This window comes from Leuresthes tenuis, unplaced genomic scaffold, assembly GCF_036924035.1.
Source record: "Leuresthes tenuis unplaced genomic scaffold, fLeuTen1.0.hap1 SCAF_7, whole genome shotgun sequence".
In the NCBI taxonomy this organism is placed as follows: Eukaryota; Metazoa; Chordata; class Actinopteri; order Atheriniformes; family Atherinopsidae; genus Leuresthes; species Leuresthes tenuis.
Window position 1 is genome coordinate 9,447,062 of NW_027325361.1, and position 18,244 is coordinate 9,465,305.

Sequence of the window (18,244 nt, forward strand, 5' to 3'; positions counted from 1 at the left end):
GCATTCGTTTTGGTGTTAGTACAGACACATATATAGAAAGTGTGAGGTCAATGAGGGATTTGGCGGAAAAAAAGCAAATCAGATCTCATGTCTTAAAATCAACAATGCGCCTGGTTTAATCAATTTAATATTTACTTTTAAAGAAATGTACATGGGGGACAAATGGATTAATCTCCTATAGTATTGAACAATATACAGTACATTTAATTAGAAAGTGAAAAACAGAATAACAAATACTGATACTGTCCCTCCTTTTTACTCAGACTGAAGCCTCATTCTCAGCCCTGTTAAACACAGAAAAAAAAAGCCTTCCAGACACAGATGGTACCTGATTTACATCTAGTCTTAACGTGTCTGGATAAGTTATCCAGATAAGCTGAAAAGCATGCTGGTGAAACATGTAAATGTACATTAGATTACTTTGGGATCACTGGATCAGGAGGACCAATTTGAAGACGGTCATGTAAATTTGGGGTGCGGTCAGTAGTGAAGAAGGGTCCTAAAAGAGTGAGATGAGCAGGGAAGTATCTCAGTGACAGCCCCGATAAAAGCCGTTCCCCTTTAGTGTAAGGTACATTTAACCGTCCTTACCAAAGGATCACAATTCCTTACAACAGCAGCATTCAAAACATTGCCTCTTTATTCTTATACAGTCATAATTACTGTGAATCTTGTAGATACATATGAGGACAGATGGATCTGGCCACATTGTAAAGAATAAAATCCTTCCAGAGATTCTCCTCACTCAAGCAAGCTCCTACATGTTAGTCCCAGGTGTAAAATGGGACCAGATTCAGGTTTTACCTTTGAAATCTCCTCTGAAACAATTTGAGAGCTTGACAGATTTGCAGAAAGTATTTCTCCCTCTTCGGTCCACAAATCCACAAACTGAATATACAAACCACAAGTATACTTCATGTTTAGGTGCTCTGCATGGATGATTACTGGACATTTGATTATATTTATACATAAATAGGTTAACCAAAATTCGCTCCTTAAGCGTACCAAAAAGCACTGTCAATATCCTAAAATGTGTTTGTTTAGTCCATGCTTCCAATAAAGGGTTAAAGGGTCTGATACCTCTGCTGCAATTGCTATATAATTTGAGATAATAAAAAAATATTTCAAATATATTTTATACATATATGTATTTCAACTATATTTTGAGATTTGGAGGTGCACTTTTTGCTACTTAATCAATGTCAGAGTATTAAATTATTCAAAAATTATCTTAAGAATTAACAAAGGTTTCCTAGTGGGTAATAAGCTCCTAAGCAGCCGCACTTGTACATCTCAGGCCAGTTCTGCAGATTGGTATATTTAAAGGCTCAAAAACTTTTAACAGTTGGTGGACTGATTTCTCAGAAACAACAACAGTGATCTAATAGCACCATTAAAAACCAAAGCACCATAAAAAAAAAAAATTAAAAAAAAGAGGAACAACACTGCAGAAAAAATCCCACAACAGCGTACAGTCTCTGTCTCAATACAACACTTTGTGACATTTAGTGTTACACTGAGCGCAGCTGTCCAGCAACAGCGGACTTCAGAACACAGTGGACGTCACGGTGATGCTGTGAGACTCGATGACTGACCTCTGCAACTCTTAGGCAACTCTTCTGAAATGATTCGATGCAGGATGGAGAAACAGCCGAAACAATAAAACCACTCTGAGTAATCAGAACGACAGTTATTTGGGTCAGATGACATCTCTCCAACACGGACGACAGACATTTTGAGCCACGTTTACATATCTTTGTCTATAAAAAGAAAAAGCTGATGTGGTTCACAGCAGAAGCAGCATGCGTGCAATTTTTAATCTGAGGATGAGTATTTGATCTTTCCGTTCTGTCATTCAAACAACCAACAAAAGTGTCTCGAGATAATATATCTTAAAACTGTATGTGTGAAATAACAACATGCAAGACGTCAAAACAAGTGGAAATAGTTACTTGTGGCAATGAATGTTCATAGAATTATCAGTATGAGTATCTAGTTTTATTTTAAGCTTGGGCTCATTGTTTGATTCTCCAGCTGAAACTTTACTGTTCTGTTCACTCATCGCTCTCATAGTTGTTTTTGGCTACAGCAGGCAGCAGCTCATAGAGAACCTCTGTAGCTACAGCAGATGGACTCATTTAGCAACCAGCAGGTGAACAGCAGCCAGTGAGCCAGATATTTCCAAATAAGTGTTGTTGGAGACCAAAAGCTGTGTGAACACAGGACAAAACTCCACAAAGATGACCGTGTTTCCCCATTACAGTGGGATATTTTTCTTATTTACCTAATAAGGACACAATACAAAAGTGCTGCATTCACATGTGGCCAGCTTAGTCAGATATGAGATGTCAGCATAGTTTGGCAATCTTGCTGCACAATGACAAATTGAGCTTGCTTGTCTGTTACACAACACTATAAGGGTAGTAGACTGCAGTGAATATAAGTCCCTTCAGTTGATTTACACTCAGTGAATTATCAGACAAGCTCCAAAGATATTCACTGACCCATTACACAAAATCTACAAAGAATATGAGCTGTTGCCCATTGACAGACAATAAAAAGTCCCTGGCTGTAAAACTAAACTGTTTCTACGTCTATTAAACATTCAAACAAATCTGTGCGATGCTGAACGGATTGTGCAATATTTTCATGGTGTTTTACTATGAAGTGTGTGCAATATGTGCTGTTTTTAAGGGCGATCGAGACTGTGAGACAGATGGGAAGTATATGCAAATTTATTATTGTGATTATCTTTTGCTGCAACTGGCATCTACAGCACCAAATCAGAAAAAAATTAAGTGTTGGAACGGTAAAAAAGTAAAAGATAAAAAAAAAAACGCATGAAACTTAAGTTTTTTAAAAATGTTTTCTTGTCAGCTTTGTTTGATTTGTTGATATACATCCGTTTTTTGCATCTCAGGCCTGCAACACATTCCACAAAAAGTTGGGACAGTAAAGCTGTTATCGACTTGTAAATGTTTACCTCAAAATACTTAAAAGGCAAGACTGTAATGCATAAATGGAAATTAAGACAATGTGATATTGTCTCCAATGAAATACTAGTAAAGTATACGGACTATACATAATAAATAGATAAATGTTCTTATTATTTATCTATTTATCCATTTTTTTAATCAACTCTTTGTTCCCAAGTGTTTCTGATTTGGGGTTGTATGTGCACTGCATCTGAGTCCAACACAAATGTCCCAAAGAGGACAATAAGATCATATGATAAAAAGAAATTTTAGAATTTCTTTTTTAAAAAAAAGGTTGAGCAACTTTGATATTTTGACCTATTTCTATATGTTTAAATTAGCAACACTTTGAAAGGTTGTGGATATTGTCCCACAGCAGTCTGAACAAAGATTTCAGGCAGCCGTGAGTACATCAAGCGTATGCCATAAATGTAGCTGGATATTTCACAGGTGTAAATCCATCCTCAGATTATCACTTGTGTTATAAAACATTTGAAAGCAATATGGTCAGGAGGCCTCTTCCTGCTGAGAGAACTCCTTCTCTGTTGCTCACTGTGCCCTGAATTTCCATTCAAAGCACACATTGCACACCTTCAAACATGGCTGCACTGAGGGATTTTTTGATGACAACAAGTTCCTTTCTAAGGACTTTACGCACGAGCTGCAGCCACAGCATAAACCGATATCCTGTAATCTGAAAATATCCGGGTGAGTAAGCACTCGTTTTGCTCACAATACTAAAGGCTCTGTGCAGCATGAAGCAGTGTTACACTGTAGAGGTGACATCTGTTAGGATCTAAAATGGCAAGACTGTGGCAGGTTCACTGCTCTGACACATTTATAGCTTCCACAGAGACATCAAATCAAATCACATGATGGCAAACATAAGATACACAAGTCCTCTGACTGCAGACTCTTTGTGCAAATCAAACTCTGCTCATACAACTGTGTAGCAGCGAGGACTTGATGAATAAACTGATATGCAACAAAGCAATAACATAAAACAATGTGGTCAAGTAACAACTATCAGATAACATAGAAACAAACCTTTCATGGAGTTATTCCTTTTTGTGGGGAACGATATCTGGAAAATGATTTTCCTTACAAAGTGGATTTTGAAAATTCCTAACAGAACAAAAATCACCTGCAGGTTTAAGAGATCAGGCTAAACTTTTCAGGCCACTCAAGTAAAAACTTCGAGGAACTGCGACCAGGCCTGTGGCTAAAGTGTAACAAAGTAGCACCAAAATATCACAACAAAAAGGAAAGTTTAGAGAGACGGAGAGAGCGTTCATCTTTCTCTCTCAGCCTCTCCAGGTTTCAGCAGCCCCTCCCCCCCTCCAGTGGAATGTTTAAACTCAGCTCAGGCTGCTTCGGCCCAGAGATGTCTGATCTGGATTCTCGATGAAGAAAAAGGGTCCCTCTGGCCAGTTACAGGACCAGGCGTCCGTATGACAGCGTCCCAGTCGGGTCCCACACTCCTCTGACAGAGGCACTGTGAAGACTGCTGTTCTGAGGCTCAGCGGGAAGGTCTCAGGCTTACTCTGTGAGCGTACAGGACCCAAAGGTAGATGCTGTGATTTTCGTGGTGTCAGTGACCCTGGCAGGTCTTGCAGCACATTTGTCTGAAATATGGCCGGCTGCAGAACTTGAACCTGAGCACCAGGGGGCAGTAGGCCACAGTGTTCACATCTTTACACTCTGCAGTGGAGACAAACCCAGAGTTACACCTTCATCAATGCATTGGTCTTCATCAGTGCAATCACAAATCAAGTACTAATCCTGACATCTGAAACCCCAAAATGACTCACAGCATTTGTGATATTTTCAATCCTAAGGGTGTTGGAATCTTTTTGTTTTAGTTTTTCATTGCTTCATTTTGTTGATATGCACAAAATGTAAAGTGTTCTGGTTAATAATGAAACAATATCAATCTTCAGTTTACTGCTCACATTTCAGTTTTCCTGGATGGATTTAGGAGAAATCTCAAAACTTTTAAGTATAAAACACATGTAGTATATAAATATTTAGTGGTGTAACACGGGAAAATAATTAAACATGCTGGGGTTCTTTAATTTACTGCTAAACTTTCCAAACAGCTATTTGAACCTTTGAAAATTAAACTTTGTGTGAAACATGAAACTGCAAGATAATGAAGATTACCAGGACTGAAATTTGTCCTCTGACCTTCAGGGTTGTCTGTACTGATGGGCAGACTGAGGTCACATTTGCTCTTGCACTGCTGCATGGCTGCAGGCCGCTGATGTTCCAGACACTCATTGGATGGCTGACCGGTGTGGGTCAGACACTGGACCGAACGCATCTCCTGACCCAGACCACACTTGGCAGAACACTGAACCACAAAAACACAATTCACACACAGATACAATTAAACCTCCAATTAGTTTGGCTTTTTGGGAAATACACTTTTTGGCTCACATTCATAATGAGAGTTAGAGGATTGATACCGCTGTTATATCTCATCAAGTAAGTTGATAGAGATGCCAGTTAGCAAACTCGCTATGAAATGATACCTCAATTCCAAAGGTAAGAAATTCTTCATATTAGCACCTCTAAAGCTCACCTATAAACACCTTATATTTAGGTTGTTTCCACTTCTTCCAAATCCAAATTGTAGAAATGTGTTATGTGATTGTTTCTTGGCTGGAAGATGCAATTTCCTGAAGTCTGCAGAGTTTCTGGAAAGCCAGACATTTTCTGTAACTGCCCTAAACTACTTTGAGCAAATTACATCAAGCCATAGAGAAACACTTCAGATTACCTTCCTGTGAAGCTGGCTGGAGGCTATTGTTGCCCTTGCTAATTATATACACTATTGAGAATTGTTCCTGAGCCACCCTTCATTTCTTTACATATTTCCAGGAAAATGGGACATATTTGCAATCATAAATGGAACAGTACAATTTTAACTAACTGTCATTTCTTTAATAGTCAGGAATAGTTCTCCAGGCTTCTCGAAGGACATTTCAAAGCTCTTCTTTGGATGTTGGCTGCCTATTGTTTCGTTCTCTGTCAAAATGATCCCACACTGATTCAATAGTGTTGAGGTCTGGACTCTGGGGATGATTCTTCTCTTCCAGAAAGATGCCTTTTTGATAATGGACACCATTTCAGGTGAGGCTTCAGTGGAGAGTAGATGGATCAACTGAAGGTCCAGATGCATCTCTCTGGTCCCGTGTCAGGTCGTCACTGGATCACTTCCAGATACTGTTCATTTCCTTCTTTTGTTTTCTACTTTTCAGTTGCCTCAAAATTCAAAGGACACACTGCACACCATGCCAAGTTATGTCAAATTTTCAGCTAATTGCTCTTTGGAAATCACCTTGTTAGTTCAAATGACAGATTTTAGGCCTATCAAGTTGTGTTATTTTTGGCATTTATTTGTAGATGAGGCTAAAGAAATTAGAACAAATTACACAACTAAGCAACGGGATACTACTATCAATGTTTCTATAGATACAATTTAGATAAGCTCTTTGCTAAATTGTCATGTATAGACACAACAGTGTTAGGTGCCTTTTCAATGCTTTAATAATCCATAAATCAGTGTTAGTCTGCTTCATGAACAAAAAACAAAACAAAACACATTCATCTGAAATTGGCTGTGAAAGAGCAGCCAGTGTTCAAAGAAAAACTTTGATACACCTTCAGAAAGCCAGGAGAATTGTTGCTCAAGACCACTTTACAAATTGAAATAAAGTCTGACTCCTTGGAAGAAAATAAAAAGTAATGAGGACTGGTTTAAAGTATTTGCACAGTATGTAGCATATTTATTCTGAACAAAGAGGTACTCAGACAGATTAATATAAATTTCAGTATACAATATAATATATATGCAGTAATAGGATTTCAATACATCTACCTATTGTACAGAATAATTCCCAATACAAATTGAGCTAATAATAAAGTGTTTGGCATCTTACCTCTCCCCATGGACCCATCACCCACTGAGGGGGAGGGCAGCGCTGCAGGTTACAGCGCACCCTGGAGGTAGGGCGGCCATGTTTGGAGCATTTTGATTCTGGCAAAGTGTCACCGCTCTCCCCACTCTTACACAATACCACACGATGCCTGTAGCCTGGACCACAGCTGGGCGTACACTGCAGACAGAAGAAGGAAAGAGAAAAAAAATGGAAAACATCAGGCAGGAAGGTAGGGAGATGGAGGACATGGGAGGGTGCAGGAGGGGGTCACTGCGGTCATGTGAGCATGCAAAAAGAAATCCTCTTAATCCACTCAGCAGAGGGCAGCAGCTGTAAAGGAGACAAGTCAAGAGCCAGCTGAGTTCCTGTAAATCAACTGGACATAATTCTACAAAGTCCAGAACTATGAGAACAAAGTTTAACTCCAGGAACAAAGTAGCAAACAAGGAGAAGGACTTGTCAGTCTGCTGTAGTTAAGAAACAATGCAAATGAAATGTCCTCAGACTGCTCACATGAGAGGTCAAATTTAAATCAGTAAGGAATTCCCACATGACAGTTGTAACAATATGTGTTCATGAGTGAAACAACATGTTCAGTGTATGCGTCTGCTCCGTGCCTCTGCTGTGTATTTCATGGTTAAGGTACTCTTACTTTCTGCTGGCAGATGTTTGGGTTTTTTGGGTTCAACTGGAAAAAGAAACTATTACTTCACCTGATTGGAATTTTGTAGAAAACCCAAGTATTGGTTCAAAACCAGTAATGAGTTGACTAAAAACATAGCAGAAGTCAATGCAAAACACATGCATGATGACAAACTTCTGTCTACCTCTGACCAGTCCAGAGCCAGCCATTCAGGGGGGCAGCTGTGGTTGTTGCAGGGCTCAGTGAGCGAAGGGCGAGGGAGGATGCAGGCTGAGTCGTCCAGGACCTTCTCTTCAGTCACAGAGATCCTCCTTTTGCATAACACGTCTCGAGTCCGTAGGCCGCCGTTACAGCTGCGACTGCACTCCGACCACTCGCCCGTCCACCAGCTAGAAGCAGCGAAAATCCTGTAGTTTGTTTTTAATATCCTCATCTGCATTGCATGAGCCACTCAGACAATAAACACATGCATATGTGCATAAAACATTTAGGACACAAATTACTTACAAAAGTTGCTCGTGTACGGCACAGAAAATCTAACATCACGTGTCATCACTCTGACAATTAATGAAACATCTATTTTTTGTGATTTTTACTAAAGCGTGATTGTAAAAAAAAGACAATCATTACAATGTTGCAATTAAATCATGTCCATTCAAATCTCACTAGACCATCCATATGATCACAAATGTCAAATAATAACATCTATAAAAGAATAAATGAAAAAGTCATCTTACATGGAGATGATGGACAGTACAGACAGATGGTTTAAGATGGGATAAAATGCTAAATTATTCAATACAAACACACTCGAAACAAGAAAGTCATCAGAAATATTTTGCTACAAAAGACCACTCACGTGGGGGAGCATGGCTCAGTGTTGCAGGATCTTATCTTGTCTTTTGGTTTGTTCTTCTTGTCACAGAAATGATTGTAGACAACTGAGTGATCTGTCTGCCTCTTGCACACCACCTGCTGGGTCTGCACACCTGAACACAGGTGAATAAACACACAACAAACGTACAAGAATTAGTGACAGATACTGTCTCTCTGTTGGGTTGTCCTCAAAAATGCCCACAGCCTGTGTTTTCTACAGTCGCAATTTGACTGAGAGCATCAAGAACTTCAAGAGATGGGGGATTTTTCAGGAAGATGAAAGATTATTTCAGCCCTAGGTCTGCATTTACATTGAGATCTAAGGTAAAAGTTGGATAACGAAAATTCAGTCTGCTGAAGTGTGTCGCCCCGGTCTTTGTTAGATTGTCTGAGCTGCAGCACTGAGCACACAGCAACCTACAAACTGTCAAACTTCAGCTCCACTAACGCAAAATCTGTTAATGTTAATCTGTTAAACATTTCTGCAGGTTGTGGGAATTATTACTTGGTACTTAAAACCTAGCCACTGTGAAACAGTCAGTGATTAATGTCTTATTATTCAAATTCACATGTTTTTTGCGGGAGCCATCTTTTTTTGTTCATTCTGGAGCTTGCTCTGCTACCGCAGCTCAAGATGTGCTTGTGCATTCTCAGCTGACTGAGGCACATATGATAGTCTGAGTCTGAATGTTGTGTTTGCAAAAAGTAACAACTACTCATGTGGAACAACTTAAAGTTAACAGAATTTGCAAGCTGTTGTGAAGATTAAACGTGGCATAACTGAGACAGAAAGCTGGTAATACAATTATGGGAATATTCAACCAATCAGAAATGTTCAATGCTGCAAGCCTCATCCTGAAATTTCCAGGCAGTTTCAAAACGACTATCTCCACATCAGGGGATGTGGGGTGAAATTTTCCCTTTGTTTAGCCACTGGTTCCCACAGTGGATATGGAGGGGGCTGAGGAGCGACCCCCCCCCCCCGAAAGGAACCTATTTCCTAGTTCTGTGGTAAAAGGCAGCTTATGTAGGACCAAACTTTACTATCGTATTTTGACTAGTACCTCTTCTTGCAACTCTGCCATGCGTTGTACCCAAATGGTACCAAATATAGACCTGCTTTGTGGGCAACGCACAATTTAACCATCAAAATATCCCAGCATCATTTGGGATTGTCGTTTCTTACTGGTTCACCAGAGCTGTAGTGAAACATTCATGGAAAGATAAGAAGTTACCCAGAAACTAAAAAAGAAAAAAACAAGGAAAAAAAATATCGGTCTATTTTATATCAAAAAGCCTGTTAGAAGAAGAAAGCCAAGTCAACATGAACTGCCACTGAATGTTTATCTTCCATGTTCTCATCCTCCCCTACACAAGGGTGCAGGAAAGATGCAAAGAGCAACAATCTATCAGAGGGAAAACAAGCTCTTATCAGGTAAGGCTACATGGATCATTAACTCACAAAGGCCAAAGAGGAAAAGCAAGATTGGTTATTTGAGATATCTCTAAAGTCTCTGTGAACTGCTAAAATGCCTCTGCTTTCGACGTGGACTAAGCTCCAATCTACAGATTTACACTGTGTTTTCAAGGGCCACAGCATGTGTGAGCGTGTGTGTACAACGACTGAAACAAAAAGCAGAAACGTGGATAAGAGAGGGAAAGTATGGCCGAAACACTCATGTTAAACCTCTTTTTATTAAATGCAGAAAAGTTCTAAACTCAGAAACGCATGACCAAAACATTGTTCTTTGCAAAACGACTTCATATTAGTTAAATGAGAATATTCGTACCTCTCTCATTCATCTTTAAAAAACATCAAACTTGTTTTAAGAGCGACATCTCAGGGAAACGGCTTCAATCTGTCCAAAGAAAATTTGCCAAGCAGCACTTAACAGACTTGCTAATTTACAACCCCGGTTTCCGAAAAGTTTGGACGCCGATTGAAATATAAATTAAAAACAGAATGCAATGATTAGCAAAACTGATAATAAATCATATCTTACTGGCAGTACAATACAGACGATATATCAAGCATTGAAAGTGAGACATTTTACCATATCATGAAAAATATTAGCTCATCTTGATGGCAGCAACACCTCTCAAAAAAAGTTTGGATCGAGGCAACAAAAGTCTGGGAAGGTAAGTGGTATGAAATAAAAACAGCTGGAGGAACATGTTGCCACCTAATAGGGTAACTGGCAACAAGTCAGCCACAATAATTGTGCAAAAAAAAGCACTTTTGACAGGCAGAGCCTCTTAGAAGTAGTGATGGGCAGGGGTTCAACAATCTGCAAGGAACTGCATCAACAAATTAAGGAACTATTTCTGAAGAATGCTCCTCGACAATAAACTGCAAAGGCGCAGTATTCCATCATCTGCAGTACATAAAATCGCCAAAAGAGTCAGAGAATCTGGAGACACGGCTGCATCTGAGGGACAAGGCCAAAAATCTGTATTATATGTCTGTGATCTTCAGGCCCTCGAACAGCACTACATTAAAAGCAGACATGATTCTGTCATGGAAATCACTGCATGGGCTCAGAAATCTTTGTCTGAGAACACAGCTCACCGTGCCATCCACAAACTGCACGTTAAAGCTCTATTGTATGAAGAAGAAGCCGTATCTGAACACGATCCAGAAATATTGCTGTCTTTATGGGCCTAAGCTCATTTAAAATGGACTGAGGAGACATAGAAGACTGTCAGACAAATCAAATGGATGCCGCGTTCTCTGGACTAAAGAGGAAAGCAACCATCCAGCTTGTTATCAGCGCTCAGTTGTGCCTCTGGAAGTGGCAGCTTGAACATCTGAAGAGACATCATATATGCTTCAGAAAGGCATATACAGCCTTAAAAGCAACGTGTTGTGCTCCCAATCCAGACTTTTTCAAGGTAAGGCCTAGTTTATGTCATCAAGACAATACTAAACTAAATACTTTATCTATTACAACTGCATGCCCTCATAGTTAGGATCTGGTTGCTGGTCTGGCCAGGGACTTCCATGAGTCCTTCAGAATAACCAAACTATTCCTAGTTTTTCTATGTTGTAGTTCTCCATCTCTCCTTTTAATGTTTTAAAATAAAAAATTAAACCTAACCAGCTGTCTTAAAAGGAGGTAATGGAAGAGCATTCCTCCCAAGATGGCGATCCCATCCCAGCATGCAGCACTGTGTGACGTATCTTCACATTCTCTATGAAACTATTTAGTTTGGTGAACAAAAAATATTATTTCTTTTTCGGTTTGTGTCAACCTGTGCATCACAACTGACTAGTCTTTGCTGCTCATGAGTGCCCCCAAATTAAGTTGTTATTGGTTTAAATCTAACTCTTCATGTTTTCCTCACATTATGGTTTGGGTTTAAGCAGTTAGTGGTTGCATTCAGCGAAAGAATGTAAGCTGAACAAAATCCTCCAACATTTATTTGATCGTTTTGTTTCCAAAGGGCTGCAAAAGAAGGCAACTAGGCTTCTTCTCTTGTCCAGTTGCCTGCTTAGGATTAGGATGGCCTCGAGGACAGAGAATCGAAACATATTGTTTTGTCTTGTTTTAACTACCTCCAGCACACAGAGCTGAGCAGCGCGACCAGGAGGTGTAGTGCCAGGCAAAGCCGCTCAGGGGATCCCTGTTGAGGGGTGGGTTAAAACGATAGTGGATCCCTGGGTTCTCCTCCCTCACCAGCACCTACAAACACATTTAACACAATGTTTTTCGATTAGTTTGTCTTTTCCAAAGCCCAGCTTTCTTAATCTTTTGTCAAGCAACTCATATAACGACTGTTTGAGCTCTTCCAGTAGATGACCTGTTTTATTCTTGTGGTCTTACCATGACTATGAGGGTGATATTTGTGGGGCCCAGAGCTTCAAGAGTTTCAGGTCCGTCAGTGGGTCGTCTGTAGAGGAAAGTGGTGCCAGCAATGTTGAACCTGCGAGGCGTGTCAATGGTCAGTTTCCCATTGATGAAATATTGGTCACTTTTACTCTTCAGCACTGAAAAACAGAGGAGGACATGAGAGTAAGACACATAGCACTACCACTTAACTTTTTGGGTTCCTAGACCACATTAACCACTTATATGAGTCAGTTTATGTGAAAATTAGCGTCAATATCATCTTACCAAGGTAGTTGAGGGAGATGTTGAGCTCTTGTATGTGGATGAACACTGATCCCTTGGGAATTCTGACCACCTCTTCATAACCTGAGACACAAAGACCCGCACAGAGTCAAAAAATGAAAGCAAGGTGAAGGAAGTTTGTTCACTGGGGATCAGGCGAGAGATGCATAAGTAGCATTTAGTTCTGTGGGACACCGATGGACTAAGCAGAGGCTTCAGATTCCAGCTGCATTCCTGGGCAGCTGTCCTCGGTTCTCTGCTCAAGAGCAAGAACTTTGCCAAGAGTCGGCTTCTTCTCTCCTTTTCTCTCCATTCCCTCCATCTGTCTTGGTCTCTTGTCCCTTTTCTTTTTATGCACATGTCACTTCCAACTTGGCTCACTCTGCTTTTTTCGGCTTTGCCCTGCTGTCCAGCCAGCAGGCCAGGCGCTGCAGCTCTGTAAATAACTGCAGCTCACTAGAAGAAGACAGATTGAAAAAAAAAAAAAAGAAGTATAATCTTATTTCTTCCTGTTACTTTGGATTGTGACTTAGTGGAGCTTTAAAAGGTAGGGACCTGTGTGGTAAACACAGAACAGAGGGGCTGTAAACCTCCTGCCCTTGATACTTGAATGACCTCTCATGCCTACCAGAGCCATGAGAGGACAGATGGAAAGAGACTTGAAAGGACATAATTGTATCTATACTGAGACCAAATCAAAATTTAAATAATATGGTGACTTAAAGAGATAAAAACTTTCACTTTTCCAGAATGGAAGAAACTCTATTACACATTTGTGTCTTTTTTTTTCTTTTATATTTAGCAGGGCAGACTTAGTGGTTTGGCTTCATCTTGAAGTCATAAAACACTCACAAGAAGGATAATGTTATTTGTGGCTAATAAAATAATCGACTGTTGTGGTGTTGATAAAAAATTTTTTCAAGGATATTCTTCTGACTTGCTGCCACGAGTACTTTGAAGATGTATTTTTTATGTGTTTACTTCAGGGATACATCCTTAAAATCTAACAAATGTGATTATCAAATGTGATTAGTTTGTATGTTTGCAAGCATGTGCTCTCCTGCCTTTGCCAGCACATTGCTGCACATATGGGCCTATTAGGCCACCTGAAGATCAGCAAAATAAGACAATTATATTGCAACGTGTGCCATGTGCATCATGTGCGTGTGGGTCAACGTGCACATGTGTGAGACAAACAAAATGGTGAGCCACACACATTAAAACTGCTACAAAGCACTGATGGAGGTCAATGACTCCACAGGGATCCTTTAAATCTCTGAAGCAGACAAGAGAGGAGAAGTGTTGGCTGAAGGCTTTAGCAGTTTAGAGAAATCAAAAGCTGGCTGTAGACATGACTGAGTGATTCTGGTAGTCATAAATCTGCCCGTGACCAGAATAAGCCTTCAGTCCAGTGCCTGGAGTTTGAGTTTGGTTAGAGATGAGAACATGTTGTGCTGTAGTTGTGATCAAACCAACAGAGTTTAGACAAAAAAAAGTATAGAGCCAAGTTTGAACTCCAATGAACTCAGTTTAGTTGGGTTTTATTAGCAAAAACGCACTAAAAATATTTTTCTATATAGCTCAAAATATGTGAACTTTTTGCCTCCCATCATACCTTGAGCTGAACTGGAGCAGTGGATTAGAGCTCAGCTTTATCATTCATGCTCACATGGCTAAATGAGAGCAAATGTCTGAAATCTGGTTCCAAAGTCTCGTGATAAACCTCACAGAAGAGTTACAGCAGCAAGTTAATAGTCACCAATCAACTAATTAAAGTGAGGTGTGCACAAACTTCTGATCATATGGTGCACATTTTGGTAATAAAACCAAATGAAGCAATATTGCATGTTTGAGTGTCCTAAATGATATAAACGCTGTGAGAGGTAACATTAAAAAGCATATTGATTTTTCCACTTGATGACCAATTACTGCAGAGCATGCTGGGATGTAAGGACAGAAGTGTCACAGCAGTTTATCTGTAAGTCTCTTGGCGTAGTGTTATGAAGGCTTTACTAATTGTTCTGCATCAGAGAAATAAGAGATTTCTTTATATTCTGAAGTGAGATTCAAATTAGTTTCAAGTTCTGTCTCCAGCATTTCCTTTACCTTCATAGCTTTACCTTTTAAAATCACCTCAATCACATCTATTATGGCGCCATTAAAAATAAAATACACAACAAAGCCTACACTTTGACTTCAGCTTTTTAACATTTTTTTGGGGAACCATAATGTTAAGATATTTTGAGGGCAGTTGAGACCTCAGCTGGGGTTTATAGACTGGCCTGGTCTCTGTGGTTCAGAGCACCACTGCCTGCTCAGGGTGTGTCCCCTCTGAGGAATCGTGGGAGGGGGTGATTGGTGTTGACAGTTGGGTGAAAGACTCTGGAGTTCGTGTTGTGGGGAGAGGGTAACTCAAAATAGACTGGACAGCAGTAGGACCTCAAGCCACACTGGCTGGACCTCACCTAAATCTGTTTGCCACGTTTCCCTGGGTGGCTAGTGGATAAATATGTCTATGCATACAATATAGATGGTACAGTATGTATATGTACTTATTTATGTGTGCTTCCTTAAATGCCATGGATTTTTTTAAGGAGTTCTTCTTTATCCTCTTAAAAACCTTTGGCTGACTCATTACTGTATTTTTTTATGATGCTGACCTGTCTCAAATCATCAGTTTATATATATATATATATATATATATATATATATATATATATATATACATATATATAAGGAATTTGTGTAACTTGAGTAAGTTGTGCAGACCTTTACCAGTAGATCCCAACAGTGACAAGAGACCCCCAGTGAGCAGCCGATGTCGGCCTTTGCACTGCCTCAATACCCCTCTCCATGGCTCCATATACATTACATGCAACTACTGAAATATCATTTTTATACGTAATATCAATTTATATTTTTATGCAGATGACACCCGACTTTACTTTTGTTTTGACTCTTTCGTCACCAAACGACCAATTTCTCTTAAAGACAGCTTAAAGGAGGTTCAGATCTGGCAACCAAACAACTACGGGTCTGCATATATTTTCACAGCTCAGTTCATTCTCCACTAAAATTGCCTCCAGCTGCAGTTCAATCTTGTGTTATTCAGTTACAAAGAATCTCCGAGCCCTTGTCCTTCCTCTATCCCAGAAACGTAAAGATGTGTTTTCTGTGCATTTATGACAAGACTTGACTGGTGGAATTCACTATGTATATATCAATGGATGCCTACGGATGTCTACCACATATGAGCCTGGGAGTAGATGGAGATCCTGCGGTGAGTCCATTTATGAGCTTCCAAGATCAAGACTGAAAACTAGGGGTGACTGGGCTTTATGGGACAGTCAGAGGAAGTCAGGTGCATCACATCTTCGTCCACTTTTAAATCTCTTGTAAAAACCTTCCTCTTAAAATGTGGTTTAACTTCACTCTGATGGGGTATCTTTTTGGTGTTCAGTTGTCATTTTATTACATTTTTCCATGTGCGCTTAAGAATGTACACATGTATTTGTGTGTGTATCTATAAGTACATGTATATGCACATTTGAACAGTTATTTTCTTATTAAACTGCTGATTCATTTTCAACTACCTGTAAAGCACTTTTTAAAAAAGGTGCAATATAAATAATTGATATTATTATCAATCTTCACAAAATTAGCAGACATATTTGTTTTATCTGTGCGCACATGGTACGCAACACAATGCACAGACAACCTCTTTAAAGACAACATTTAAGGACTGATAAACTTTCCAAGGGGTGATTAATGACTGACCTTGAAACGTCTTACTTTGAAAGAGAATTCCAATTTGTCCCTGGTATTAATGATAAATTTGCATAATCTAGAAAAGTCACTGTTTATATCTGTGGAGCCAACTTTAAGTCTGGACTGTGTAAACTCTCGCTTTTGTGTTTCTCTCTCCATTTCTGTCAGAGCATTCATCAGAAAAATCTTTAGGTTAAACATTTGCAGAGATTAAGAATTGCTCTGCAGAGATTGTTGGCTTCATGAAATAAATGCTCCTGTGAGCTGACAATTACATGATATATTTTAAGTATCTGGCGTATCCTAATTCACATTTCAAGCCATCTTTCCAAAGAACAGTCACGACCCAGAGTATCAGAATCCAAATTTTTGGGAAAAAAGACTACATTGCATAACTTCTCCTGGTAAATGCCTCCAGTTGACTTGATCCAATGTTGAAATTAAAAAGTAGCACCCCCCTCCACTGTCTTTATGAATTCAGGATTAATCAGAGTCCGGAGCTACATGTACAGAAACCTCCATAGCAGCTGCTCAACAAAGAAAATGGTGAAATAACTGGAAACGAAGAAGAAGCTCTCAAGAAATACGGTTCTCTACCTCCTTCGGGCAGCGAATCATTGAAGACTCCCTCCACATAGACGCAGCTGCTCCCGTCACCCCCGCAGATCCGGCAGCGGTCCTCACGTACATCCGAGCTGAGTATACGATCACAACCTACGTGCTGCGAAAAAGGAAGAGACGAGTGAGCTGCAGGGGTCACTCGGGGTCATGAAGAAAGGGGCACAGTCAGTGAGTTGAGAGGTGTCAGAGGCCGTGCTGACGAATTACCTCCTAATGTCTTCCAGACCACTTTTTCAAAACACAGAAATATCAGATGGCAAGTCCAGATGTGTTTTCTGATCCTCTGCAGACATAATGCTCTTTGGTTGCTAAACTCATAGCTGTCGACATAAATAAATTTCATGATGAGCGAAGCAGGTGGTTTTACTCAAACTCTTTAACAGGGAACAAAACTTAAACAAAAGTGTAGAAAATAAATGGCAACTGATCGTATTCTCATATATTTGTTTGGCAGCTGCTTATTGTAGTGAAAGATAATGAGGCTTGAGTTTATTATTACTTTTTAATTGACTGGATCACAGCTGAATCGGGTCGAAACTGGTGGCTTTATGTTGTGAGTAACTGAGTTATTAAAGATTAAAACAGTACCGATCAAAACTAGCAGGATGCCTCATGTGTACACACAAAGCGCTTCTCATAGCTCCTGAGGACCAATAGCTTACTTTAGTTTACATACTGTAGATTTTAAAAAATGGAAGTGGCCCTAATCTTTAACCATCCACTTTTAACTGGATCACCTTTAATAATCTGAATGATGTCAGCATGTGTTGCAGATGAAGACAGATAAATCAGCTTTTACTCAATATTGAGCAATTAGTCAAAGAACAGGAGAGAATACAGGCCTTCTTTCACAGCTGCAGGCTCCACCACACATTAGTGTCTTGTGATGGTAGCTAATCTAAGACTGGCGAATGCTGACAGCTTTTCTACCTCCATCAGCTGACCATCTTTCTCACTGACCCATTCTTTGATTGTCAGACTCTGTCACTGCCAGCATAAGGCTGCAAGCAAAAGACGGAGATTTGTCTGCAGTCTGTTTGGACTTTAATGTGTGCATAAAAAATTGTAGTACAAGAGGTGAAATGAGAGGAGGGGCTGGACTGAAGACAGAAAATTTGCAAGAAAAAAGTGGAGAGGTGCAGGGAAAGGAGAAAAATTGAGACAATAGGGTGAAGTGAATGAAAACCAGCCTGCGGTGCAGACAGACTAACAGCTGAGCTGGAGGGTCACTGAGTTCCTACAGAGAATAGAGCAGAGTACAAGGGAAAGAGAGGGGAGGAGAAATGAAAAAATAGGGGGTGTTGG

The 18,244-nt window shown here is 39.8% G+C and overlaps 1 protein-coding gene across 1 annotated transcript in view; it reads right to left on the reverse strand.

Annotated features, from left to right (window-relative positions):
* Window positions 1-114: 114 nt before the first annotated feature.
* The window catches only part of adamts10 (ADAM metallopeptidase with thrombospondin type 1 motif, 10), a 47,148-nt gene continuing 29,018 nt past the window's right edge, over window positions 115-18,244 (reverse strand). Inside the window, exons 17-25 of the mRNA XM_072389162.1 lie at window positions 16,916-17,039; window positions 12,554-12,634; window positions 12,263-12,426; window positions 11,995-12,121; window positions 8,422-8,551; window positions 7,747-7,951; window positions 6,920-7,096; window positions 5,163-5,328; window positions 115-4,676 (exon numbers count right to left, since the gene is read on the reverse strand). Of these exons, the coding sequence (XP_072245263.1) occupies window positions 4,567-4,676; window positions 5,163-5,328; window positions 6,920-7,096; window positions 7,747-7,951; window positions 8,422-8,551; window positions 11,995-12,121; window positions 12,263-12,426; window positions 12,554-12,634; window positions 16,916-17,039 (1,284 nt within the window). The 3' untranslated portion in view covers window positions 115-4,566. The remainder of the gene's footprint in view (window positions 4,677-5,162; window positions 5,329-6,919; window positions 7,097-7,746; window positions 7,952-8,421; window positions 8,552-11,994; window positions 12,122-12,262; window positions 12,427-12,553; window positions 12,635-16,915; window positions 17,040-18,244) is intronic.